Source organism: Siphateles boraxobius, unplaced genomic scaffold (genome assembly GCF_051911475.1).
Source record: "Siphateles boraxobius isolate OS27281-9 unplaced genomic scaffold, OSU_SipBor_1 130, whole genome shotgun sequence".
In the NCBI taxonomy this organism is placed as follows: domain Eukaryota; kingdom Metazoa; phylum Chordata; class Actinopteri; order Cypriniformes; family Leuciscidae; genus Siphateles; species Siphateles boraxobius.
Genome location: NW_027508734.1, coordinates 8518154 through 8544991, shown reverse-complemented (window position 1 = coordinate 8544991; position 26838 = coordinate 8518154). Strand labels below are relative to the sequence as shown.

Here is a 26838-nt window from a genome sequence, read left to right as displayed (position 1 = left end):
TTTTTCAGATCTTATGGTCTAATTGACTTGATAAGCTTGCACAATTTACATATTTGTGACTGGAGACGACAAAGAAACATGGAGAGCAGCAGCTTTAGTTTCTGCTCTGACAGCCGTAAGATCACGGCAAACGCTTTGAGTGTGTGTTAGAAATCAGGAATGCTAAGAGAACTTCTCTCTCCTCTGTAAGTGGTCAAAAGTGGACAAGCTCAAAACGTTTTAGACCCCGTTTACACCTGTATTTAGCGTCGTCCACTTGTGATCCAATCTACCAAAACGCATCTTAATACAGGAGTAAACAGGGCCAAAGAGAAAATCACTCGTCTCTCTTTAGTAGATTTAGTATGATTACCGATTTTTAATTTAATTTATACGGTGAAGACTATGCAGTGTTTTTACATTTGATTACTTTCTGTTGTTAAAGACATTTTTGTTTTGTTTTTGAATTTATATCACGGGAATGCTATATTTGATAAGATCTCATTTTTTCCTAATCACCTTTAAGAGTTGCTTGCCAAGAAATAAAGGGATGTCAGTTCATTATACTTTCTCATCTCTACTTTTTTAATACTTAAAATGCATTTTTGTTAAGTATAGTTGGCCTTTTTATTCCAGTAATCGGTATCGTCCAATACTGCTTCCAGTGATCAAACCCAAAAATCCTGTTCAGAGTAGCCTATACCCTTACAATCTTTCTGATGTATGAGACAAAGCTGCCCTGATCATTTGCACACTGTTGTGTTCTCTCTCTCTCTCTCTCTCTCTCTCTCTCTCTCTCTCTCTCTCTCTCTCTCTCTCTCTCTCTCTCTCTCTCTCTAATGTTTACGGCAGATGTAGTAGAGTAGCATTTGAGTTGTGCAATACCATTCTTGAAATGAGACGATTCGATCTATTTACCAAAAAAACATCGTCACCATCTGGTTCTCCCTTCCAAAAACATCTGCTGATTTAACATTACATCAGGTTTTTGCAAAGTCCACAGCTTCGCCTCCCTGTGATTTAATTTGTTTTTTATTTTATGTTATAACTTAAAAAATATTTAAATATTTAAATCCATTCCACAGAATTCCATTATTTCTCCTCCAAAAAAAAAAAAGCAAAAAAAATGACATAATACGTTTTGGCAGTGACTGGTGTTACTTAGTGTAGTTCATCACATTCAGAACTTTTTAATAAATATTTGGAAATTTTGTCTGGATCTGGGAATGATCGATGTCAGATATGTTACATCAAAATGTAAACAACTAATGGTCCTGCAAGATTCATTTGTCAAAACCTGATAGTGTGTGTTTAAAAAAAAGCATGTAATCTTGTTCGGAATCTCATCAAACAGGTTTAATCTCACTGTGTCTGGCAGAAAGTGAGGGAGTGAAAGAGAACTGAGGAGGGAGGAACAGATCAGAGCACCAAAAGCAAACCACATGTAAGATTTCTATTAGACCTGTCCTAAACCGCTGAATCTCACCTGGATATACAGCACAAGGACGGAGCGACAGACCACTGGATAAAGAACAACGAGTCTTACAAAGGTAATTTACTCAGAGATTTCTGGTACTATAAGTTTTATGACTGTGGATCTGGATTTGGTGTTCGGCATGTAAGCCGGAAAGTGTTATAAAAGAGCAAGCACTTGCTAAATCATAATTTTAGTATTTGGACAAAATGTTTTTTTTGGATGCCAAAGTGAATGAATGTCATTAATTAGATAGTGAAAGTGAATAAAACCAAGAATCATTTATTTGAAAGAAAGGTAGCATAAGCAGACTTCTCAAGGCTTCTCATTTCGCAATTATTTTTCTTTTTTAAAGAGTAAAATGTATTTGACCACTTGTCAAACAAGTTTGTCTGTGATCTTCATACATCCACTAAAAATAACTTTCTAGTTAAAAGGATAGTTCACTCAAAAATGTAAATTCTGTCATCAATTACTCGCCCTCATGTCGATCCAAACCCTTATGACTTTCATTCATCTTTAGAACACAAATGAAGATCTTTTTAATGAAATCTGAGAGATTTCTGTCTCTCCCTTTCAAGTTCCAGAAAAGTAGGAAATGCATAATTTACCACTTTATTCACAAAATATTAATCTCCAGGGCCCGTTCACGCAACGGCACCTGCTCTCGCGTCAACACAACATGCATGCATGGTGGTGCTCTCGAGGGTAATATTTTGTAAATAAACTGGTAAATTGTGTTTTTTTTTTTTTTGCATTAAACCACTAGAGTCACATTAATTACTTTAATGATGTGTTTTACTACCTTTCTGGGGCTTGAAAGTGGTAGTTGCATAGGCTGTCAATGGAGGGACAGAACGATTTTATTAAAAAGATCTTAATTTGTGTTCCAATGATGAACAAAACTCTTTCGGGTTTTGGAACGACATGAGGGTGAATAATTAATGACAGAATTTTCATATTTGTGTGAACTAACTCTTAAAAAAGTCGTTGGGAAAATAGTCAACTGAGAAACTGGATCATGTTTAGCAGATGTAACTTGGTTTGATATTTTTATTTGCATTCAGGTGTTTTAAGTGCAGTTTAAAAAAAAATCTTTGGGCTCTACTGACAGAATGGTTGTCAGAAGTACAACTGAATGGTTGCATTTGTGTGCAGGTGTTCGTTTCCTCAGTTGTATATAGACTTGGATTCCCAGAACCCACCAAGCTGCTCCAGAGGACAAAGATACTTGGAAAATAATCAACATTCCAATGAAGCAGAACTGAAATGTGCACACTTTAGCCAGTAGTGCCTCATTCCAGTGTAAAACTGCTGATTAGAGGTGAAAACACCATTTTCTCAATCTGACTCATCTAGAGTGTTTAGAATCTCAATGAAACTAACCCTGAACCTAGACTATTGCTACTAACATCCAATAATCCTATAGGTTGCATTTGTCAGGTTCCCATTCTTTCAGGTCAACACAGAAACTAATGTGAAGTCATACCAACTGAAATTATTTTCATTTGTACAGCCCAATTTGTCAGGTTGATTTTAATCAGAGTAAATAAATTTTTTACTTATTGTTAGATGGTACCACATAAAGCACATTTTTAGGTTACTTTTGTACAGTGATGTAAGTTATTGATACTCAATGCATTAACTAATGTTAAAGATCCCCTGTGGTGAAAATCAAGTTTTTAATGTTGTTTAGGCCTATTTGTCTATGTGGACATATAATCATGTGTAAAGTCATCATTGAACAACACTATTGCTGAGTATTTTCTCCTTAAAACTGCAGTGAACCAAAGACTGTGTCAAAAATAGGGTTTGAAATCATAATTTTCCTACGGTCACATATAAATAATCCCATCAACATGCGGGAGTCAGGCTTTTCCCATCATTAATGAGCAAGAACACCTTTCTTTCTTCTGCCGAACACAAGAGAAGCTTTTTTGAAGAATGTCAGTTTATGGGCCTGTACGAAACTCAGAAGTGAAGGAGACTCTGTTGTATCTTCAGCAGGATTCTTTATTGAGAGCAAGAGCTGTTGGTAGCTACGGTCATCAAGTCTAGCTTAGGGTACTTTACATGGTATCTTATAGGCATTCAGTGGGCAGTCCTTAGATGTGTTGACCTTACACACAGCCTTAGAAGTGACTGCTAAACTAAAAGCATGACCCTCTGGTCATGAAACTCCAGCAGATCCATCTCAAAAGAATTCAAACAACAGGATTAATGGGTCAGACAACATTTTCAAAAGGTTTAAGCACTATCTAGTTATGAGAACTAAGACTGTAAACATTAACACATAGTTTGTAGGGATGGCACGGTACATGAAAAAACATCCGAACCGTTCGGTGCGTGTGTGCGTCGCACGGGTCGACGCATGCGCAATGTAACCTCGTGGCCGTGACCTCAGGCAGTGTGTTTACTTTTCGCGCGAAATAAGAGATGTGTATGGCAAACCATTTTAACTTTTATTCATTTCCAGGATATGAATTCTTGATATCAACAATTCAATTTTTGATATCAACAATTACTTTTTTGATATCAACAATTACATTTTTGATATCAACAATTTAATTCTTGATATCAACAATTAGATTCTTGATATCAACAATTGAATTCTTGATATCTGTAATTGTATTTTCACTAGTGAAATGTCACCATAGGCTGCCATTCAAAATTAATTTCTTACTAGTAGAAATATAATTTTTCATATCAATAATTACATTGTTACTAGTAAGAATGTGAATTCCTGATATCAATAATTCAATTGCCACTAGTTGAAATGTCTATTCTTGATATCAACAATTTAATTGCTACTAGTAAAAACTTTCATTTTTGATATCTGAAAATGTATTTCTGATATCAATATTATTTCAGATATCTAAAATGGCTTTCTTACTAGTAACAATCACATTCATGATATCAGAAATTAACATTGTCACTAGTGAAAATGGAATTATTGATGTCAAAAATGAACATTGTTACTAGTAGCAATTCAATTGTTGATATCAAGAATAGACATTTCAACTAGTGACAATTGAATTCTTGATATCAAAAATAAAGGTTTTTACTAGTAAGAATTGTATTTCTGATATGTGAAATTGGAATTGCAACTAGTAAGAAATCAATTATTGATATCAACAATTGATTTTGAATGGCAGCCTATGGTGACATTTCACTAGTGAAAATACAATTACAGATATCAAGAATTATAGTTTTTACTAGTTGAAATACAATTCTTGATATCTAGAATGAGCATTTTAATTAGTAAAAATGTGCTTGTTGATATCAAGAATTAGCATTGTTACTAGTGGAAATGTAATTTCTGATATCAAAAATTGCCATTGTTACTAGTATAAATCTAATTCCTGATATCAATAACTATAATTTTAACTAGTTAAAATTGAATTGTTGATATCAAGAATTCATATCCTGGAAATGAATAAAAGTTAAAACGGCTTGCCATAGTATGTGCACAGACCGATCGATGAATAACATCAAATTACCGAGAGAGCAACGGCTCCGTATGCTTTTCAATCACTCTCGCTGTACTTTGATGTCATAAACCGATCATAGACCGATCTGTGCAGCGCCGGTTCAAGTCGAACAAGCCTACAGTAAAAGTGGAGTATGGAGTGCTGCAGGTCTCGTCACGTATAGAAATGTTAAGTGGGAGATATAAGGAAGGCTAACCGGAGTTGGAGGATGCGCCAGCGTCGTATAGCTAAGCCCGGTGTGTGGGAACATTTTTGATTTCATGTTACCTATGATATTTAAATATATACAGTGACACTGAGTTTAGATACGAACTCCAGTCATATGTTTCCAAATACTGCACTTTAATTTCAAGTGAAAAAAATGTATCCTCACTCTCAGGGAATAGAAGGATTGTTGATACTGTTTTTGTGTTGAGGTTGAACTTATGTTTCACTTTATGGTTATGCCTTTGCTATTGTTATAGCCTCATTATAGGCAATTATGTGTAACATATTTTGACTTATTTAAAAGATAGTGCTTTAAGAGTTTCTCTCTTTTTCTTTTAAAAGATAAACATTTTGTAAAAGCTATACTGACGTTAACAGTTTGATAAATGCAAGTTAATTTTAATCTTTGTGTGCTAAAAATGCACATAAGTCCCTGTAGAGATAGCAATACACATTCTCCTTTTTTTGCCAAATAAACAAAAAGCATTTCATCAATGTCTTCTCTCTTGCTGTATCAAAAAGTCACCTAGCTTTCCTCAGAGATGGTCTCAGTAATGTGCTTAAAGTCGTCAAATTCAGTTTGTGCATGATTACATGATATACTTTTTTTAAATACTGTATCCTGAATTGTGGATGATTAAGCTATAGCCTATATCATATAATGAAGTACATTTCTGGAGTGTTAAAGATTAAAAGAAAAAATAACAACAAGAACCGTACAGAACCGAAAACCGTGACCCTAAAACCGTGATACGAACCGAACCGTGGGTTTTGTGAACCATGCCAACTAATAGTTTGACTCTCAGTAGGAAGATCAAAGACTCACTGGAAACTCTATCAGTAAACTGATCTGATGCCATCATGTTCACCTCGAATGCCCAATACAGTGTAGTTCACCTTAGTTTTCCATGTGATGTTATGTCTGGATAGGATCAGCAGATCTTAAACCATTTCTTAAATTTGTAATTTGTAAATTTGCCTCAGGCGTCATTAATTTCCATAGTATTCTTTTTCATACCATGGACGTCAATGGGGCTCATTTACTGTTTTGGTTACCCATATTCTTCAAAATATCTTCTTTTGTGTTCAGCAGAAGGTGAGTCGATGACAACATTTTGGGTGAACTATCCCTTTAAGAAGTTATTTCCACTTGCCACTGTGTAGCGTTTACTACAGTAATGTTAGACGAGTGAATCGTGTATTCTGAGCTGGTGTGAGTGAGTGGGGATGGGGACTAATTTGCATATTCATTGATCCGCATATACCAAATGAAGCAAGGGTGTAGACAGTACCGCTGCTATCCATTTTGGCTAATTCCTTTATGATGCCCCCCAACCCCGAGAAAGAAAACGTTTATTTCCGCCAGTTTAACTTGATCCAACGCGCAATCCAACAGACCACTGAGGCGGCGCTGGGTGAGTTACATTCAAACTAATTTAAGGCATGAAGAAATTATTTTCATTGGAAAAACATTTAAATATGTCTTTTTGATTATCAAAAATGAGTTTTAAGGGATAAAATTATTGACTGCAGAGAGACAAATTAGACCCTATTGTGAAGGGTTACCCTGTATTTTCCCTTACCCATGTCATGCAGCCAAATATGTACATTCATTTCTGCATTTTTCTCTCATTATTATCTCTTATCTTGCCATTTTTTTCCTCCTCTCCTCTGTATTTCCTGCTTTCCCTCTGCACAGCCATGCCATTCTCACGCAGCTTCTTGTCTGAAGAGCAGCTGCTGTGCTCCATATGCTTAGATGTGTTTGACAATCCGGTGTCCACGCCATGCGGCCACAGCTTCTGCATGACCTGCATCAGGCACTACTGGGACACAGCGAAGCTCTGCCAGTGCCCCCTCTGCAAGCAGTCCTACAAGAGAAAGCCCGATCTCCACATTAATCGGACTCTACGCGAGATCACCGAACAGTTTAAGCATATGATGGCAAACCCGGGGGACTCTGAGATAGTCGGGGCAGGTGAAGAGGCTGAAGAAGAGGGAAGAAAACCAGAGCCAGGCCATCGTCCAAGTTATCTTCTTGAGGAAATGAAGCAGAGATTATCACGGCACAGAGTACATGGCAATTCTCAGGCCTGTCATGATGAAAGCAGGTCTAAACAAACACCGAACACAGATACTAATGGCACTCAGTTGCCTGTTATTGCCAGACAGCTGTCCCTGAGAAGGTATACCCTGAGTGGGGCGGCAGATGCCATGAAAGTGCCCCTTTGTCCAAAACATCACCGTAACCTGGAGCTGTTCTGCCTGTCTGATCTGGAATGTATTTGTATTGAGTGTGGACAAACAGAACACCAATCACACGACATCGCATGTGCCGAGAAAGAGTGGCACAGTTATAAGGTAGGATGAAATGAGGAATAAGAGCCTGTGTAGAGTATAACAAACAGTGTTGGGGATAATGTGTAATCAATTAATTTTTTTCAAGTAACTAGTAAAGTAACACTATTTTTAAATTTACAACAAAAACGGAAGCAACATTTCTTTTATCCACATGTTGAGAGAAATAAGTGTGAGTACGTGCAGAGGTGTGTGCGGTTTGTGAACATGATGGATATTGTAGTTCTAGACTAAATGTGAACATGCATTTACTCATCTCACTTGCACAAAAACATTCAGTATTCCTCAAAATAAATAATACAGTGAAATGTGAATATTACGCAAACCTGTAATAATTAATTATGAAAAATGTCACAAATATACTTTATGTATTTAATATCACTTTATTAACCAATGTCTTTGCTGCTGACCTTCGAATAAGCAAAAAGATAAATGGCACATTTGTGTTGAATTTTCCTCTTAAAATCCAGAACAGCAGCGCAGCTGGAAGGTTTGTTTAAGTTGCGCCCTCTACTGTACAGGCGTGAATTTGCATTTCCTTCAGCCTGAGGCTTCTTCATTTCACAGGGCCTTTATGTTTGGCAAAAAAAAAGTTTTATTGAAAATCAAACAAACAAGCCCAGCCCAGAAAGAAAAGAAATGCAAAAATGTAATGTAATGCACTTTACTTTCCATAATGCAGTTAGTTACTTTTTAGAGTGTAACGCAATATTAATGCATTACTGTTAAAAGTAACTCTCCCCAACTCTGGAAGTATTAAAAAAAAACTCACTGGCCCCCATACTATTACATTATCATATAACTGTTATTATATAATAATATTTTAATTATTATATATTACTGTGCTCTTAATTTTTAAGTTCCCTTAAAAATATGTGGCATTTGCAAACTAATGAAGTAGTAATTACTTTTAACCAACTTCTGTCAGTGGAGTTCTTTTCATTTAAGTGGTAAATTAATTTTAAACGGTAAAAATAAAACAAAATAAATGAAAATGTGACAGATTTCTTGTTTGAAAAGCGTTTTTGTGTTATCTTCAATAATTTAATTTAAGATTAAATTATTAAATTAAATGATAAATAAATAAATAAATATAAAATACATAAATTTAACATTTCTTGTTTTGAAAAGTGTGCTTGTGCTGTCAATCTATAAAATAAATACATTAAAAAATAAATGAAAATGTAACATTTCTCGCTTAAAAGTGTGCTTGTGCTATCAATTTTTTAAATAAAATGCAAAATTCCACTTGGTTTTATTTTAACTAATCCAATGGCATTCATACATTTGGAAGTGTTACTTCAGTGTCCACATACTCTTTTGGGTCCACTGAGTACTACTGATATGGGAACAGATCTTTGGCCACTACTATGATACAAAAACAAGGAGCAGTCATTCTTAAAAAATAATAATATTTGTGACGATGTACATGAAGCACTGATAATGCTTAATCACTTGTTTTGAGCTGCTATATTAATATAATGTAGCATTACTGGTAAAATCTAGGCCACTTCCTGCAGCATCATTTCCTGTTTACGTTCACGCAGATGAAGATTTCTACCACAGAGACAGAGATACAGGAGATGACCAGGGAGAGGATGCAGAAAGTGGAGGAGATCAAACAATCACTAGTTGACGTCAAAGTAAGTTTACATATTAGCTGTCCCTTGTTTTCATCATCCCACAACAATAAAAATCCCTCACTTCTTAGAGAAAGGTGAACGGCTGTAGTGTAAATCAAGCTCTTCTTCTCCAGAATCTGTCCGAGAATGAGGTGCAGCGCAGCATGCAGATGTTCGGAGCGCTGATGGCTTCTCTGGAGCGCAGCCAGGCCGAGCTGCTGGAAGTGACGGAGATAAACCGCCACTCAGCGGAGCACCAGGCGGAGCTCATGATCCGACAGCTGGAGCTGGAGATCACAGAGATGAGGAGGAGGAGCACAGCGCTGGCTAAACTGGCCCAAACTGACAATTTTGTCACTGGACTGAAGGTCTGTAATGTGTCAAGAGAACATTCCTTGGGAAGTGTGCTTTAGATTTCATTTGAGATAAATAAATAAATTTAAAAAAATAAATTAAAAAATAAAAATATATATATATATATTCATATCATTAGAATATCATCAAAAAGTTGATTTATTTCAGTAATTCCATTCAAAAAGTGAAATTTGGATATTATATTTATTCATTACACAAAGACTGATATATTTCAAGTGTTCATTCCTTTTAATTTTGATGATTATAACTGACAACTAATGAAAACCCCAAAATCAGTATCTCAGAAAATTAGAATATTGTGAAAAGGTTCAATATTGAAGACACCTGGTGCCACACTCTAATCAGCTAATTAACTCAAAACACCTGCAAAGGCCTTTAAATGATCTCTCAGTCTAGTTCTGTAGGCTACACAATCATGGGCAATACTGCTGACTTGACAGCTGTCCAAAAGTCGACCATTGACATCTTGCACAAGGAGGGAAAGACACAAAAGGTCATTGCTAAAGAGGCTGGCTGTTCACAAAGCTCTGTGTCCAAGCACATTAATAGAGAGGTGAAGGGAAGGAAAAGATGTGGTAGAAAAAAGTGTACAAGCAATAGGGAGAACCGCACCCTGGAGAGGATTGTGAAACAAAACCCACTCAAAAATGTGGTGATTCACAAAGAGTGGACTGCAGCTGGAGTCAGTGCTTCACGAACCACCACACACAGACGTATGCAAGACATGGGTTTCAGCTGTTGCATTCCTTGTGTCAAGCCACTCTTGAACAAGACACAGCGTCAGAAGCGTCTTACCTGGGCTAAAGACAAAAAGGACTGGACTGCTGCTGATTGGTCCAAAGTTATGTACTCTGATGAAAGTAAGTTTTGCATTTCCTTTGGAAATCAAGGTCCCAGAGTCTGGAGGAATAGAGGAGAGGCACAGAATTCACGTTGTTTAAAGTCCAGTGTAAAGTTTCCACAGTCAGTGATGGTTTGGGGTGCCATGTCTTCTTCTGGTATTGGTCCACTGTGTTTTCTGAGGTCCAAGGTCAACGCAGCCGTCTACCAGGAAGTTTTAGAGGGATTCATGCTTCCTGCTGCTGACCAACTTCATGGAGATGCAGATTTCATTTTCCAACAGGACTTGGCCAACATTTCTAAAAATCCTTTTTTTGTATTGGTCTTAAGTAATATTCTAATGTTTGGAGATACTGAATTTGGGATTTTCATTGGTTGTCAGTTTTAATCATCACAATTAAATGAAATAAACTTTTGAAATATATCAGTCTGTGTGTAATGAATGAATATAATATCCAAATTTCACTTTTTGAATGGAAATACTGAAATAAATCAACTTTTTGATGATATTCTAATTATATGACCAGCACCAGGTGTTATGAGAGCCCAGGTTGCTGATCTGATAGTGGCCTTCAGCTCTTCTGCATTGTTGGGTCTGGCGTATCGCATCTTCCTCTAATATAATATATATATATATATATATATATATACAATTATTTTATTTTTTATATTATTATATATATTTTACAATTATTGTATATATATTATTACAATTATTTTATTAAACAATTATTTTGCGGTCAAATGCGTATGCTTACCAAGGCTGCATGTACTGTATTTAGTCAAAAATACAATAAACAAAAAATGTGAAATATTATTACAATTTAAAATAACTTTTTTATGTTTTAAAATGTAATTTATTCCTGTGATCAAATCTGAATTTTCAGCATCAGTACTCCAGTCTTCAGTGTCACATGATACTTTAGAAATCATTCAGATATGCTGATTTGCTGCTTATTATTATTATTAAATATTTTTATGAAAACTATTTTTTTAGAGAATAATTTTATTAGAAAGTTGATAAAAAAAGTATTAATTTGAAATATAACTATTTTATAACAATTTTTCTTTTTATTTATTCTTTACTGTCACTTGTGATTAATGTAATGCACCTTCCTGAATAAAAGCATTAATTGAAAAAAATACTGACCCAAAACTTTTGAACTGTAGTGTTAAAAAATACATCAATTTTCAAACTAATAAATAGCTGAGTTTATTTAATTTTTTTAAAATTAATTAAATATTTTATTTAAAAGTTTCCCCAAATGTTATTTAAAAGTAAGTACAATTGCATAAATCGTATTTTCCAGTTGTCTTTCTTTAATTCTTTTGCCAATGCTATAATAATACTCACTTATACTCTTGTCTTGTGTCTGTAAACGGTTGCTTTCTGGCTATATTCGCCTTCATGCAAGCACATTATTTTGTACTTGTTTACATATATATTTTCAGTGTTATCCTTGCACTATTAAGCTATTTACTGAATTTGCACTATATTATTATAATCTCCAGCACACATACTTTATCTTGGATTATACAGGTCCTTCTCAAAAAATTAGCATATTGTGATAAAGTTCATTATTTTCCATAATGTAATGATAAAAATTAAACTTTCATATATTTTAGATTCATTGCACACCAACTGAAATATTTCAGGTCTTTTATTGTTTTAATACTGATGATTTTGGCACACAGCTCATGAAAACCCAAAATTCCTGTCTCAAAAAATTAGCATATCATGAAAAGGTTCTCTAAACGAGCTATTAACCTAATCATATGAATCAACTAATTAACTCTAAACACCTGCAAAAGATTCCTGAGGCTTTTAAAAACTCCCAGCCTGTTTCATTACTCAAAACCGCAATCATGGGTAAGACTGGCGACCTGACTGCTGTCCAGAAGGCCATCATTGACACCCTCAAGCAAGAGGGTAAGACAGAAAGAAATTTCTGAACAAATAGGCTGTTCCCAGAGTGCTGTATCAAGGCACCTCAGTGGGAAGTCTGTGGGAAGGAAAAAGTGTGGCAAAAAAACGCTGCACAACGAGAAGAGGTGACCGGACCCTGAGGAAGATTGTGGAGAAGGACCGATTCCAGACCTTGGGGGACCTGCGGAAGCAGTGGACTGAGTCTGGAGTAGAAGCATCCAGAGCCACCGTGCACAGGCGTGTGCAGGAAATGGGCTACAGGTGCCGCATTCCCCAGGTCAAGCCACTTTTGAACCAGAAACAGCGGCAGAAGCGCCTGACCTGGGCTACAGAGAAGCAGCACTGGACTGTTGCTCAGTTTTGTATGTCATTCGGAAATCAAGGTGCCAGAGTCTGGAGGAAGACTGGGGAGAAGGAAATGCCAAAATGCCTGAAGTCCAGTGTCAAGTACCCACAGTCAGTGATGGTCTGGGGTGCCATGTCAGCTGCTGGTGTTAGTGCACTGTGTTTTATCAAGGGCAGGGTCAATGCAGCTAGCTATCAGGAGATTTTGGAGCACTTCATGCTTCCATCTGCTGAAAAGCTTTATGGAGATGAAGATTTCATTTTTCAGCACGACCTGGCACCTGCTCACAGTGCCAAAACCACTGGTAAATGGTTTACTGACCATGGTATTACTGTGCTCAATTGGCCTGCCAACTCTCCTGAGCTGAAGCCCATAGAGAATCTGTGGGATATTGTGAAGAGAAAGTTGAGAGACGCAAGACCCAACACTCTGGAGCTTAAGGCCGCTATCGAAGCATCCTGGGCCTCCATAACACCTCAGCAGTGCCACAGGCTGATTGCCTCCATGCCACGCCGCATTGAAGCAGTCATTTCTGCAAAAGGATTCCCGACCAAGTATTGAGTGCATAGCTGAACATAATTATTTGAAGGTTGACTTTTTTTTTTTTGTATTAAAAACACTTCTTTTATTGGTCGGATGAAATATGCTAATTTTTTGAGACAGGAATTTTGGGTTTTCATGAGCTGTATGCCAAAATCATCAGTATTAAAACAATAAAAGACCTGAAATATTTCAGTTGGTGTGCAATGAATCTAAAATATATGAAAGTTTAATTTTTATCATTACATTATGGAAAATAATGAACTTTATCACAATATGCAAATTTTTTGAGAAGGACCTGTATATATTATTATGTTGACGTGTGTATACTTGAATGATTTTTATATTTGTTAAATCTGATATTGTGTGTATTGGTGTCTTCTCTGTTGTATAAGCTGCTGAATGCCTTGAATTTCCTTTGGATTAATCAATCAATCAATCAAGACATTTCATAATGGGCAAACTCTAGAAAGAAAATAAGCATGATACTTTAAACACCAAGCTCAATAATTGCTCTTGGTCTTCTCCAACAGGGCTACTCTGATGTCAGTGCTCCCATGTCAAAGAAAGACTGGACGGGTGTATCGCTGACCTGTGACCTTGGAACTAAAGCAATTTACGCCTCAGTCTGTCAGATATTGGAACAATATAAGCAGGAGCTTCAGAAACTGCCTGCAGTCTGTGAGTGACACCTGTCAAACACTGAACTACAGCGGTGACCACCCATCCCGCGTTGCGTTGTACCACACAGCATTTACACGCCTTGTCCCGCATGTCGTATATTGAGAAAATGTCCCGCATTTTCATCAGTCTGTTGGTTTTTAATTATCATATTAAGAAATCGTGAAAGCGTTCTTTTGCCTTTTTAAGAAAGCATTTTAATTATTCTTTTTGCGGCGTAGTTTTTCACCTATATTTAACAGCGCTTCGTCAGAAGTACAACAGCCGTTTTTTAAATCCTATCCAATGGTCGAAAGGACATGTGTAAACACGGTCACTAGAAGGTTGTGACAGCTGTCAATCAAAATGTGGAGCGGTGATTCGTTACATGTGTTCCCTGTCAGAAAACAAATGGATAATTCGGTAAATTTAAATTTAACAGAATTTATCAACTTGTTTCCTGCTGTGGTTGTTTTAATTCATATCCTTTCTAAAAATATTAACGTTTTTGGTTTAATATATAAGACTGTCAATGATCTAATTTCATGTTGTTTTATATTTTATTTGTTCATCATTTATTTTGTTGGATTTTAGTTGGACTGCATGATGCCTGCCTTTGGGCTGAGTGATGTTGAATTTAAATGTCATGTAAAATAAAGACATGTTATGTTACATTGTGATGTAATGGTGCTTTCTGGAAGAGACTAAAGAACAAAGAATTTGTATCAGCTGAAAGACAGAATACAAATGTTTTTATTAAGTTAGATAAACATTATATAACAGTTTCAGGTTATGTTTTAATGATGGTAACATGTCCCACACAAACTTATAATCGTCCCACATGTGGTTGGTTTGATGCTGGTCACCCTAGCGCCATCTAGTGGCAGATGTTCCTTCATGCAGTGACATCGTTTCTTTCTGTTCTAGGCCTCTCTGTGTCGGCTAACCAATCACCATTGAAGTCACACCCAAGTAAGATTTCTGTAGCCAAGTGTTTATCTTACCATAATTTGTTGTATAGTTACGGATGTAGAATTAGGAAATGCATTTTTCTTTTCAATAACATTATCTTATTTCAATGTTTTGCAGAAGTGAAGAGAATACAGGAATATGCAGGTATGAGTTATAGATTATATTTTATTGCAGTGTATATATAAGCAGGCACTATAGAGTTTTTTTCCTCAAAGCTTAACAGCTTTGCCCCCTTATCTAAAGTCCTAAATAGTTGAGATAACCGTTTATATTGACTGTTGACTGTTGATCATATCATCTGCATCCCTTGTGTTTAGGAGAACAAAAGAACTTCATTTCTGTTGTTCTTGTGCAAGTTGTTCCCCTTGAACATTGAGCATTTGGGAACTTGACATGACATTTTACACAAACGGTGTAGCTTTATATATATATATACAGGTCCTTCTCAAAAAATTAGCATATTGTGATAAAGTTCATTATTTTCCATATTTTAATGATAAAAATTAAACTTTCATATAATTTAGATTCATTGCACACCAACTGAAATATTTCAGATCTTTTATTGTTTTAATACTGATGATTTTGGCATACAGCTCATGAAAACCCAAAATTCCTATCTCAAAAAATTAGCATATTTCATCCGACCAATAAAAGAAGTGTTTTTAATACAAAAAAAAAAGTCAGCCTTCAAATAATTATGTTCAGTTATGCACTCAATACTTGGTCGGGAATCCTTTTGCAGAAATGACTGCTTCAATGCGGCGTGGCATGGAGGCAATCAGCCTGTGGCACTGCTGAGGTGTTATGGAGGCCCAGGATGCTTCGATAGCGGCCTTAAGCTCATCCAGAGTGTTGGGTCTTGCGTGTCTCAACTTTCTCTTCACAATATCCCACAGATTCTCTATGGGGTTCAGGTCAGGAGAGTTGGCAGGCCAATTGAGCACAGTAATACCATGGTCAGTAAACCATTTACCAGTGGCTTTGGCACTGTGAGCAGGTGCCAGGTCGTGCTGAAAAATGAAATCAGATGGAAGCATGAAGTGCTCCAAAATCTCCTGATAGCTAGCTGCATTGACCCTGCCCTTGATAAAACACAGTGGACCAACACCAGCAGCTGACATGGCACCCCAGACCATCACTGACTGTGGGTACTTGACACTGGACTTCAGGCATTTTGGCATTTCCTTCTCCCCAGTCTTCCTCCAGACTCTGGGACCTTGATTTCCGAATGACATGTAAAATTTGCTTTCCTCCGAAAAAAGTACTTTGGACCACTGAGCAACAGTCCAGTGCTGCTTCTCTGTAGCCCAGGTCAGGCGCTTCTGCCGCTGTTTCTGGTTCAAAAGTGGCTTGACCTGGGGAATGCGGCACCTGTAGCCCATTTCCTGCACACGCCTGTGCACGGTGGCTCTGGATGTTTCTACTCCAGACTCAGTCCACTGCTTCCGCAGGTCCCCCAAGGTCTGGAATCGGTCCTTCTCCACAATCTTCCTCAGGGTCCGGTCACCTCTTCTCGTTGTGCAGCGTTTTTTGCCACACTTTTTCCTTCCCACAGACTTCCCACTGAGGTGCCTTGATACAGCACTCTGGGAACAGCCTATTATTGCAGAAATTTCTTTCTGTGTCTTACCCTCTTGCTTGAGGGTGTCAATGATGGCCTTCTGGACAGCAGTCAGGTCGCCAGTCTTACCCATGATTGCGGTTTTGAGTAATGAAACAGGCTGGGAGTTTTTAAAAGCCTCAGGAATCTTTTGCAGGTGATTAGAGGTAATTAGTTGATTCAGATGATTAGGTTAATAGCTCGTTTAGAGAACCTTTTCATGATATGCTAATTTTTTTAGATAGGAATTTTGGGTTTTCATGAGCTGTATGCCAAAATCATCAGTATTAAAACAATAAAAGATCTGAAATATTTCAGTTGGTGTGCAATGAATCTAAAATATATGAAAGTTTAATTTTTATCATTACATTATGGAAAATAATTAACTTTATCACAATATGTTAATTTTTTGAGAAGGACCTGTATGTGTGTGTTTGTAGTGGGTTTAACTGTAAATTAGTAAATAAGATGACAACTAAAATAGATAATATTATGGAATGTGTTACAGTTGAAATAATGGTAAACTCACACAAAAGATCCTGGTAAGCTGTATATATAGGGCTCCAGGATCATGTATTGATACATTTAACAGCAGAATTGTGGAAATGTATGACATGTCAAAGGTAACCTTTGTTTGTGGAGACTTTAACATTGGCCTATTGAATGTGCACAAATTACAAAAGCACAGAGACTTTATAGATACTATGTTTATCATAGTCATAAAACCCATCAAGAATCAACGCCAATAGTTCTACATACATTGACAATGTCTTTACAAATGCAGTTGACAGCAGAATAGAAAGTGGCCTCCTCGTAAACGATATAAGTGATCATCTCCCTGTCTTTACTACACTTCAACTCTTTTTTTCAGAATAGAAATACAAAGAAACAAGAAGCATATAGTCTAAAACGACTCAAAACAGCAACATCAATAAAAGCCTTTAAACAAGAATTAAATATACAGACTTGAAATGAAGTCTACTTAACTAATGATATGATACTACTTATAAATTTTTGTCTATTTTATCCACCTATTCAACAAACATTATCCTGTGCGCATGTAAAAGCAGTCAAAGCATGAAGCCAACCCCTGGATCACTAAAGGACTACAAAATGCCTGTAACAAGAAAATCTCCTATATAAACATTTTTTAGAAAAGAGAACAAAGGGAGCCGAACACTATATAAAAACAAGCTAGTAAACATATTAAGGAACACCAAAAAGGACTATTATAATAATCTACTAGAGCAACACAGAAGCAACATTAAAGAGACTTGGAAGGCACTAAATGGTGCAATCAAAGAAAACACTAAGAAAAGTGAATATCCAAAGTACTTCACAAATCAATTGAAAACTATAACCAAGCCAATCGATATTGCTTATGAATTTAATAATTATTTTATAAATGTAGGAGCCAATCTAGCAAACAATATTGTGCAACCATAATTAAAAGTAGGTGTGGATGTTGACATAATTAAATCAAATACTATCTCAATATTTCTAAAGTCCCCAGCATCAGGGGCGTCAGAGGGTCACATGGGGTTCCACAAGGATCAGTCCTTGGACCAAAGCTACTTTTATTATATATCAATGACATTTGTAAGGTGTCTACTTAATTAAATTGTGTCTTATTTGGAGATGATGCAACTCTATTTTGTTCCGATTAAAATTTGGGACAGCTTCTGGACACAGTGGAAGCAGAAATTAAAACATTAAAAAAATAGTTTGATGTTAATGCATTTTCATTAAATAAAAATCAGAATTGAAATGTCTGAACTAGAAATGGTAAGTGAAACTTAGGTGTCATTATTGACCACAAGCTCAGTTGGAAATCCAACCACCAACAAAACATTAGTGACAAAAACTCTGGCTATCCTGTCCAAAATAAAACCCATTCTTGATTCAAAGGCCCTAAACATACTGTACCAGTCTCTAATAGTGCCATACATGACATATTACATAGAGATCTGGGGAATACATACAAAACAACAACAAAACCAATTGTTATTCTGCAAAAACGCGCAATACAAATTCTAAATAAGACTGATTATTATCACCCAACAAACAAGCTAATCATAATCTCTAACCTATTAAAATTTAATGACTTAGTAGGATTTAAAATAACCAAAATAATAAGTAATAATATTTCCAGACTGTGTCCTAAACCTGTTTCAGTTGAAATCTACTCTTTATGAGCTCAGAGGAACACTCATGTTCAGTAAAGCACAGATCAGACCCAATGTCAAACAGAGATGTCTGTCTGTTCAGGGGATTAAACTGTGGAGTAGTCTCGATGATGAACTGAAAACATGTAAATCCAAAGGTAGCTTAAAAAAATTATTAAAAACAAAATAAAATCGAACTTACATTTTTTTTAGCTAGCTTTTTCTTTTAGTCATTCTTTATGTACGCAGGATGAGTTTGGTTTTTGGTGTTGTGTGTAAAATAAATGAAATGTCAAAAGGATCGGCGTAATAAGCATAAGCTTCAGCCGACACATTTTCGGTCAAGCAACTTTTTTTCTTTTAAAAATATTGTTTACACTATAATTTAATTTTTTTTAACTATAAAAAAATTTCTATGTTTGCTTGTAAATTGTTCTTTTTCATTCTTTCTTTTGAAGTTGACCGAAATAAAATAAACTTAATAACTAACTAACATGTCAAGCAATATGATATGATATACTTTAAGGTGCATTGTGTAATGTTTAGAAGGATCTGTTGACAGAAATGCAATATCATATACATAACTATGTTTTCAGTGGTGTATAAAGACCTTACTTTATGAACCGTTTTTATTACCTTAGAATGAGCAGTTTCTATCTACAAACACCGCGGATCCCCATACCAGAGAATGTTTAATATGGGGAGAAGTTTCACTGGGAGTAAACTTCCGGGTTCTGAACTGGTTGCAGTTCCACTCTGGTTCCATATGAGGGCGCTCAGTGCAGAATGAATGGAGGTCTATGGAGATATAATCCTAAAAATCCACTTTTCTCAGGATATCATTTTTTGTCTAGTAATTTGAATGTTGTTTTCGAAAGGAGATGCAAAGAAAATACAGATTACTGGGTGTTGGATTTTTGTAGAGTCACTTATTTGCTTTAAAAAGTCTTTTAAAATGTCAATGACGTCATACACATCGTGCGACCAGAGAACTGCTTTACTGCAATCCTTCAGTCACTTTGGTGCTTTCGCGCTCAGCACTTTCTTTTCTCTCGAGGCATCGACAACACAGCTGACACAGTTAAATACACGTGCTAGAAAAGTTTTTGTTTTGTTGTTTTAAAAGACCACGCCGAAAATACTTCGGATGCCACGATGCCATCAAGTGGTATCTCTTGAAGTAATCGGTCCTTCATTGACCAATCAGCGTCCATTAGCAGAATGCTAGCGTTTTATGGGCAACTACAACTCAACCTGTAAGAAATCGAAAGGACATAAGTACTTGTTCATTCAACTTTGGACCTATAACCCATGTTGAACTTGCAAAACCTACATTCAAATCTGATATTTCTCAACGGCAATCGGGTGAAAGGGACAAATTTAGCCGTCTAGCCCCATAGACTCCCATTCATTTTAGACTCGGACGATCGCCACCCAGTGGAACTCTGGTGAAACTACAACCAAAATTCGATACAATAGGACTTAATAGGGAGTGGCCAGGCTTTCCGTAGACGGCTTTGCCCCTATGCTTTGCCCTTACATTGAAATGCGCCGACATGTTTCTACAGTAGCCCTAAACGGACGAACGCGTTTCTTCACTGTGTTGTTCTTCGTGCAAAGCTAGCTAAAGACAAATAAAACACTGACACAATGATGAACAAGTAACAATAATATTTGCAAAAACGTATCATTTTACTGAATAATTAAGTAAACATAATTTCTTAATTTATCTTTGTAAAGAAACCTCATTGCTGGACTGGCTACTCTCCAGTAAATTCCTCTTCCTTTTACCCCAATTCAAATTCCAGTTCAACTTCTTGTGGAGCATGGCTATGAATATGAACAGGAGTCAATTCAGACGCGCAACTTCTGTTGGTTGCAATTCGCAACCTCACCACTAGATGCAGCTAAAGATCATATTAAACAGCATTTTTCTGATTTGCTTAAAACATTTGCCAAATCCTATTTTTCTACATAAAATAAATATTGAATTACATCATATTTAATAAAATTCCAGTTAGAATTTTTATATAGTACCTGATTATTTAATAAAAATTATATCAAATTTGTATGTGTCTCTAAAAGAAAATCATACCGACCCCAAACTTTTAAATAATGTTTTTGAAAGAAGTTTATTCTGCTCACCAAGGCTGCATTTATTTGATTAAAAATACAGTATGAACTGTAATATTGTGAAACATTATTGCAATTTAAAATAGCTGTTTTCTGTTTTAATATATTTGAAAATTAATTTATTTCTGTGATGCAAATCGAATTTTCAGCATCATTACTCCAGTCAAGATCTCAACCAAAAAATGTATGCACCTCTTGATGGAAATAACATCACAACATTTATTTCCATCAAGAGGTTCTTCATGCTCTCAACCATTCTTTCACAATTTGAGCCGGATGAATCTTGACATTGTCATCCTGGAATATGGCCATTATGTGTCTTCCAACATGGTCGTTTAAGAAATGAAAAGCTACACACTCCAATTAGAGTTAGAAGAACTGTTGCCAAACATATAACATGCTAGAAACATAATAATCACACCCATAATGATCCAGTCATAGACTTTTAAATCCAAACAATGACTTTTTTTATTGGTGTATGTATATTCTAAACATAAAAATGTAATAATTTGAACTTTTTCCATCAGTTGATGTGACCCTGGACTCCAGCACTGCTCATCCACGTCTCCTCCTATCAGAAGACAAGAAGAAGGTGTGGTGCGGTGAAAGGCACCAACATGTTCCCAACAACCGTGAGCGCTTTGACCATGTGGTCTGTGTTCTGGGGCGCGAGGGCTTCAGCGGAGGTCGACACTACTGGGAGGTAGAGGTTGATGGAAAGACCGACTGGGACCTGGGGGTGGCCAGTCATTCCATCAACAGGAAAGGTAGAATCACAGTCAGTCCCAGCAATGGCTACTGGTTTCTTAGCCTGCGGGACAAGAACAACTTTGCCTTCAGGACTGAGCCTTCCACTGCCCTACCCCTCAGCCTGAAACCTCAGAAGATAGGGCTGTTTGTGGACTACGAAAAAGGCCAAGTGTCCTTTTATAATGTGGACGCAAAGATGCACATCTACACGTTCATGGACAACTTCTCCGAGACCATTTATCCGTTCTTCAGTCCCTGTACCAACAAAACCGGCAAAAATGATGCTCCGCTGGTGATCACGCCTGTCCAGTGACTTGAAGGTTTTATGACCAAACTTCTGCTCCATAATGTTTTGGGCTTCTTCTTTTTTTTGCCTATAACAAATAGCCTTTTCATACCAACAAATCTTCTAATCTTTTTTATTCTATTAAAGTCGGCATTAAATAAAGGTTGCAATAGTCTTTTATTCCCTACTGTGACATACATCCGAGTGAAGTGGCTTCCTGAACAAGAACAAAAGTAGGGCGGGACTTGATTTTGTACTTTGGGTTGTGGTTTGCTGTTGGTGGGTCTCATGTGAGTGACAGGTTGCCCCGCCCTCACGCCAGTAAACCCATCATCAGAGAAGAGATGTTGCTGCAAGAGGGAGGGGAAGATATTTTGATTAAAGATTATATTAAGTCTTTTTTTATTATTATTGGTTAAGTGCACTTAATCATTTATATTGCATTGTCCAAAATTGTCCATTTTGATTTCATGGTGACCTTAACATAACAAAATCAACAGGGAATTTATATTTTTTTCAGAATAAAAAGACTAAAATAATAGGCCTACATATTTCTTGTAAATTAACAAAGACTGCACTACAATCCACTTATTGTGTACACTGTATTACTTGTCATGAATTGAAGATGAAGTTAGCCTAATACTTTAATAAAATCTGAATGTTAAATTAATTTTAGTTTGTTTCTTGTCCACCATTGAAGGTTCATTTAGTCTACTCGTGTAATTCTCTCACACTGCACCTTATGTTTCTGTTATGAAGTGTAATTGCCAGCATGATGAAATAAACATTTCAGTGTCAGACGGCAAGTTACTGCAGGTAATTTCTCTCTTTATGACATTCCACCCTTTCTGTCTCTCTCTCTTTCATACTGCCAGAATGCCAAAAAGAAAGTTAGCAACTGCTTACACTTACATCTAATAGGCCTACGTTGCAACCACCTCGTGTTTGTTAATGACACAGTAATCAACACTGTCTTTACATTGTTGTTTGTTTAACAGCTATATCTGGGTTACTCCCAACCAAATACTAACGGTATTTTCTCTATGTACATCTTTCGTGTTGAAGCACGTCAAAAGTAACTGTCGGAGAGAAGATCCCCGAGGGCTGAGTGGGTGAGTTTCCTCAACGCACCGCCAGATGGCAGAACTACAGAGTGAATATTAACCGCGCTCTTGTCCCCACTAACGTTTCCTAACGCAAACACGTGGTTTAAACGGGCCTGCGTTACGTCTGTCCACGCCATCTATCCAAACGGCTCTTTATGAACTACATAAAACAGACTTCACAGGTGTTGACCTGTTTTTCCTTGCTAATATGTTAAACTGGTCCATTTGGAACAGATAAAAGTAAGACACACGTTGTCACACGGGGATGTTGTCACAAAGGCAGTAGCCTATCATGTTGCATAAATGTTTTACATTTACATTTAGCCGAAAAGCTTATAATAGACTGCTTAATGGCAGGTGTTCAGTATCATGTTGAGTTAACTTTTTTCTTGAGGACAGTAGCCTAATAATGAAAATGTTAGATTATTTTTAATGTTTGTTCTTTTGTTTTGTAGCTATGACGATGTGCCTACTCGGAAATTAACTTTAAAGCAACCTCAGAATAAAAAATATTCTCTGGAGAACAAATAGTAGGCCTAACTATGTGCTTTAATTCATCCATGCCAGAGTGTTGTTTTCCTTTTTATTTTATAAAATCTTTTTGTTTTTTCTGTTTTCTGCCACCACCTCTTTCTTATTAATTTTATGTTTAGTGTCTCTCATTCTAAAACTTATGTATTACTTGCATACTAAATTAGTGCAACAGTAACTTATTGTAAAGGTGAACTTGGAAATATGCCACGTGAAAAATTAGATATGTAGGCTTACATTGGGCATTCAGGGTTTGAAAATAAATAAAATTATGAATGAGGAACAGAAATTAACCAGGTCTTGGAATAAAATGCTCAAGTATTTAAAATATAGGGGCAAAAAAAGGTCTTGTGCTGTAATGTATAATACTTGAATATGTTCTATTGATATTCTATTCTAGGACAATCTAGTTGTGAGTTCAGCATGGTTTAAATGCCTCTGTAGATACCGAACCTTTATTGTGTTATGATATTTTGTGCATTATTTGCAACTATATTTTCAGCAAATAATAATTCAAACTTTGATGCCCTCGTGAAGTAAAATTCACCAACAAATCAATTCCATGTGGAAAATAGGCACTTAATAAAAAGTAAAAAAGATAGGGGTTGGAATAAATAGCTACAAATCATTTCAGAAAGTTCCACAGATGAAATAAAATAGCACCATGAGAACCTTGTTTTATCATGGCAGAATCGTAGGTGTAACAAGCCAAGCAGGAACGCTCGACTGACATAAAATTGACAGAATGAGAGAGCATTTGTGAGAGATGACTATTACAATATTTAAATATAGCAACCAACATTCCTCACTAATACCCTCTAGAATGTGGATCTGTGAGAAGACTTCTTCCAAGCCTTTTCAGACCGCAAATTGTTTCTAGTCAACAGGTGTGACGCACGTTAAAGTCATGTCACAAATACTATAGGCTAGTCAGAGAAATGCATGCTGGTCACAGCTCCACCCAGCTGCGGAAAAAAAGCCCATAGCTTTAGTAAAAGTCACCAGTCATTCTTATGGCTTAGAAGTAAATGAAGCAAAGCAGGCTCTGAGCAAGACGAGAAGAAGAGAAATGGGGGAAGGGATGGAGTGATTGTAAGAGAAATGGTCGTAGGCCGTCTATCAGGTTAAGCCTGAATCTAATGACTCTTGCTCTCCTGCCAGCTCTACTTGCATGGCAGCAAACGTCTCTGTCTTTGAGACCCATGTTTGAAACAGTAAAGTTACAGTGTCAAGTGCACGGGACTTCCGCCTTGTGGCTGAACTGATTTATACACTTTATAGAATGCAAGCCTTGCATTTACAATCTAAAAAAAACTGGGTTATTTTAACCCAATTTTGGATAAAATATGGACAAACTCAAACATTGGGTTAAAAATGAGATAAAAAAATGTAACCCAATGGCTGGGTTTGTCCATATTTGACCCAAATTTGGGTTAAAACCACCCAGCATTTTTTAGTATGAATCTAGCTTACTGGAAATGTTGAATTTATAAATCCATAGAAGTTTGAAATTATAATAGTGATATTAGTTTAATTCTGATTAAAGGATAGAGAGGTTGATAAAAAAAAGTAACAAAAAAAAACGTAAGCAAAATGTTCTGCCTCAACCACTCCAACAGCCCAGGTAGCATACCTGTCATTCTGCACACCTACACGCTCCTTTTTCTTTTTTCTCTCAAAGTCTTTCTCTTTCTCAATTGCAAAAGTCTTTTAAAAAGTTTTCAATCTCTTCATCTTTCCACCTGTTTGCTCTTTTTACCTTATCCAGTTTTCCATTTTTACATTGTGCTGATCGTGATTTTAACGGTAAAAGACTGTAAGAAAACTGTTAATTGGTTAACAGAACGTTTCTGTACTATACACAGTAAATTACTTTAATAGATCTAACCATACATTTAATGTAAGTTTACCGTGAAATACCATTACATTTAAAGTTTTTGGAAGTGAAAAAGAACAAATGAACAAAATGAGATAATGTATTGAATAATTTACAGTGAAAACCCATAAATTGACATTCCCAGAATTCCCTGCGTGACACTACACATTTGATGTATATTTTCGTTGAAATAACTGTTTCTTATTAGTTTTTTCTAATCAGTTGTACATTAGGGTTTTATGCAATGATCTATATAATGAAATCATTATATAGATAAGTAGTTTTATGTTACATATTTCCCCGGTTCCACTAAAATGCATGTTTGAGCTGTTTTAAAGGAAAGCAACTTGCACTGACATATCTTGAAATTTGTCTCAAGATTCACACCACTAATGTTTTTTTCTACGGCACATTTATAGAACCTACTTAAATATCCTAATTGAACTAAGGCCTAATCCTGGATTAATCTAAACCCTGTCTGTGAAACCGGGCCCTAATGTTGTTAAATTAATGTTTATTGCATTTTCTTTTTTCATGTCTGTTACGATGGTATTTCGTGTTTGTGTGAATGACACTGTGCACCTTCTATATATTAGTATGTACTTTCTCATAAACTGCTTGTGATGAACAATGACCACCTGTTTTTGAGTGGTTGTCAGTGTACAAAGGTACAAAACAGATATTAGTGCTTCAATAGGTTGGTAAATTAACATTGTATCAGTAAATGAAATACGTTTAGTTTTTTTCTGTAAATTTAAGATAAATCTGTAAAACCTAAATTGTTGCTAGCTTATTTTTTTACGGTAAATTTCTGGCAACCACAGCTGCCATTTTTTACCGTAAATTCATCCGCTCGTTTGTTTTTTACAGCTCATTTACATTTAACATACATAATCTTCATGGTTTATGAACACTATGTAAGCTGTAGCCTTTGTAGAAGAACAGCACAACCATTTTGGAATATATACAGAATGTGTACTGCTAATCTAGTAAACATTTCAGCAGTGAAACTGCAAAAAAATCAGACATCTTTGCCTTTAGAAACTTGTATGCCAACACGAAACTGGGAACAGAATAGGCCTATTTTCATAATTGTTCAATTATCATCATGATGAACTGCTGTTAATAGGCTGCACTTGAGGTGTTTGTGTTCTGTCATCAGTTGCCTCATAAATAAAGTGTGAATATGTGTGTGTTTGTGGGTAGGATTATAGGTCTTAGAAGTGTCATGATCGATTTTTGTATTATCAGGGGCTGAGAACAAAGAGTGCACAGTGCATTTGGCAGTTAACTAAAACTACAAGGAAACTATGTCATCACTGGCTTTTCCTAATGCTTAGTAACCTAATGAGCAATAAGCAATGACAGATAGAATGCAAAACTTCAATCTATAGTTTATTACATAGAGTGGGATGCATAATGGTTTAATGGGCTTCTGGATGTTTAAATTAGAATTTTGACAGTTGGAGTTTGGCTCATTTGAACTCCGTCAATGTAAGCCTATGGGATATTCCGAGGGGGGGTTTAAGTCGACTTAAGTCGGATCAGTTAGAAAAGTCAGAATGTTGGCTTTCTCGCCAAAATAATGATCTTTAGTCAT

At 36.2% G+C, this 26838-nt stretch overlaps 1 protein-coding gene across 1 annotated transcript; it reads left to right on the top strand.

Annotated features, from left to right (window-relative positions):
- The first annotated feature begins 1359 nt into the window (after positions 1-1359).
- Positions 1360-22395, top strand: LOC143736930 (E3 ubiquitin-protein ligase TRIM39). The gene is made up of 9 exons (XM_077227736.1): positions 1360-1529; positions 2612-2777; positions 6851-7512; positions 9057-9152; positions 9266-9499; positions 13693-13840; positions 14747-14791; positions 14909-14935; positions 21217-22395. The coding sequence occupies exons 3-9, from the start codon at positions 6853-6855 to the stop codon at positions 21750-21752; spliced, it is 1746 nt and encodes a 581-aa protein (XP_077083851.1). The 5' UTR covers positions 1360-1529; positions 2612-2777; positions 6851-6852; the 3' UTR covers positions 21753-22395.
- The last annotated feature ends 4443 nt before the right edge of the window (positions 22396-26838 follow it).

Coding starts and splice junctions, on each gene's coding strand:
- LOC143736930 (XM_077227736.1), top strand. CDS start 6,853: ATGCCATTCTCACGCAGCTTCTTGTCTGAAGAGCAGCTGCTGTGCTCC. Junction 13,841..14,746: donor TCAGAAACTGCCTGCAGTCT/GTGAGTGACACC, acceptor TTTCTGTTCTAG/GCCTCTCTGTGTCGGCTAAC. Junction 14,936..21,216: donor GAGAATACAGGAATATGCAG/GTATGAGTTATA, acceptor TTTTTCCATCAG/TTGATGTGACCCTGGACTCC.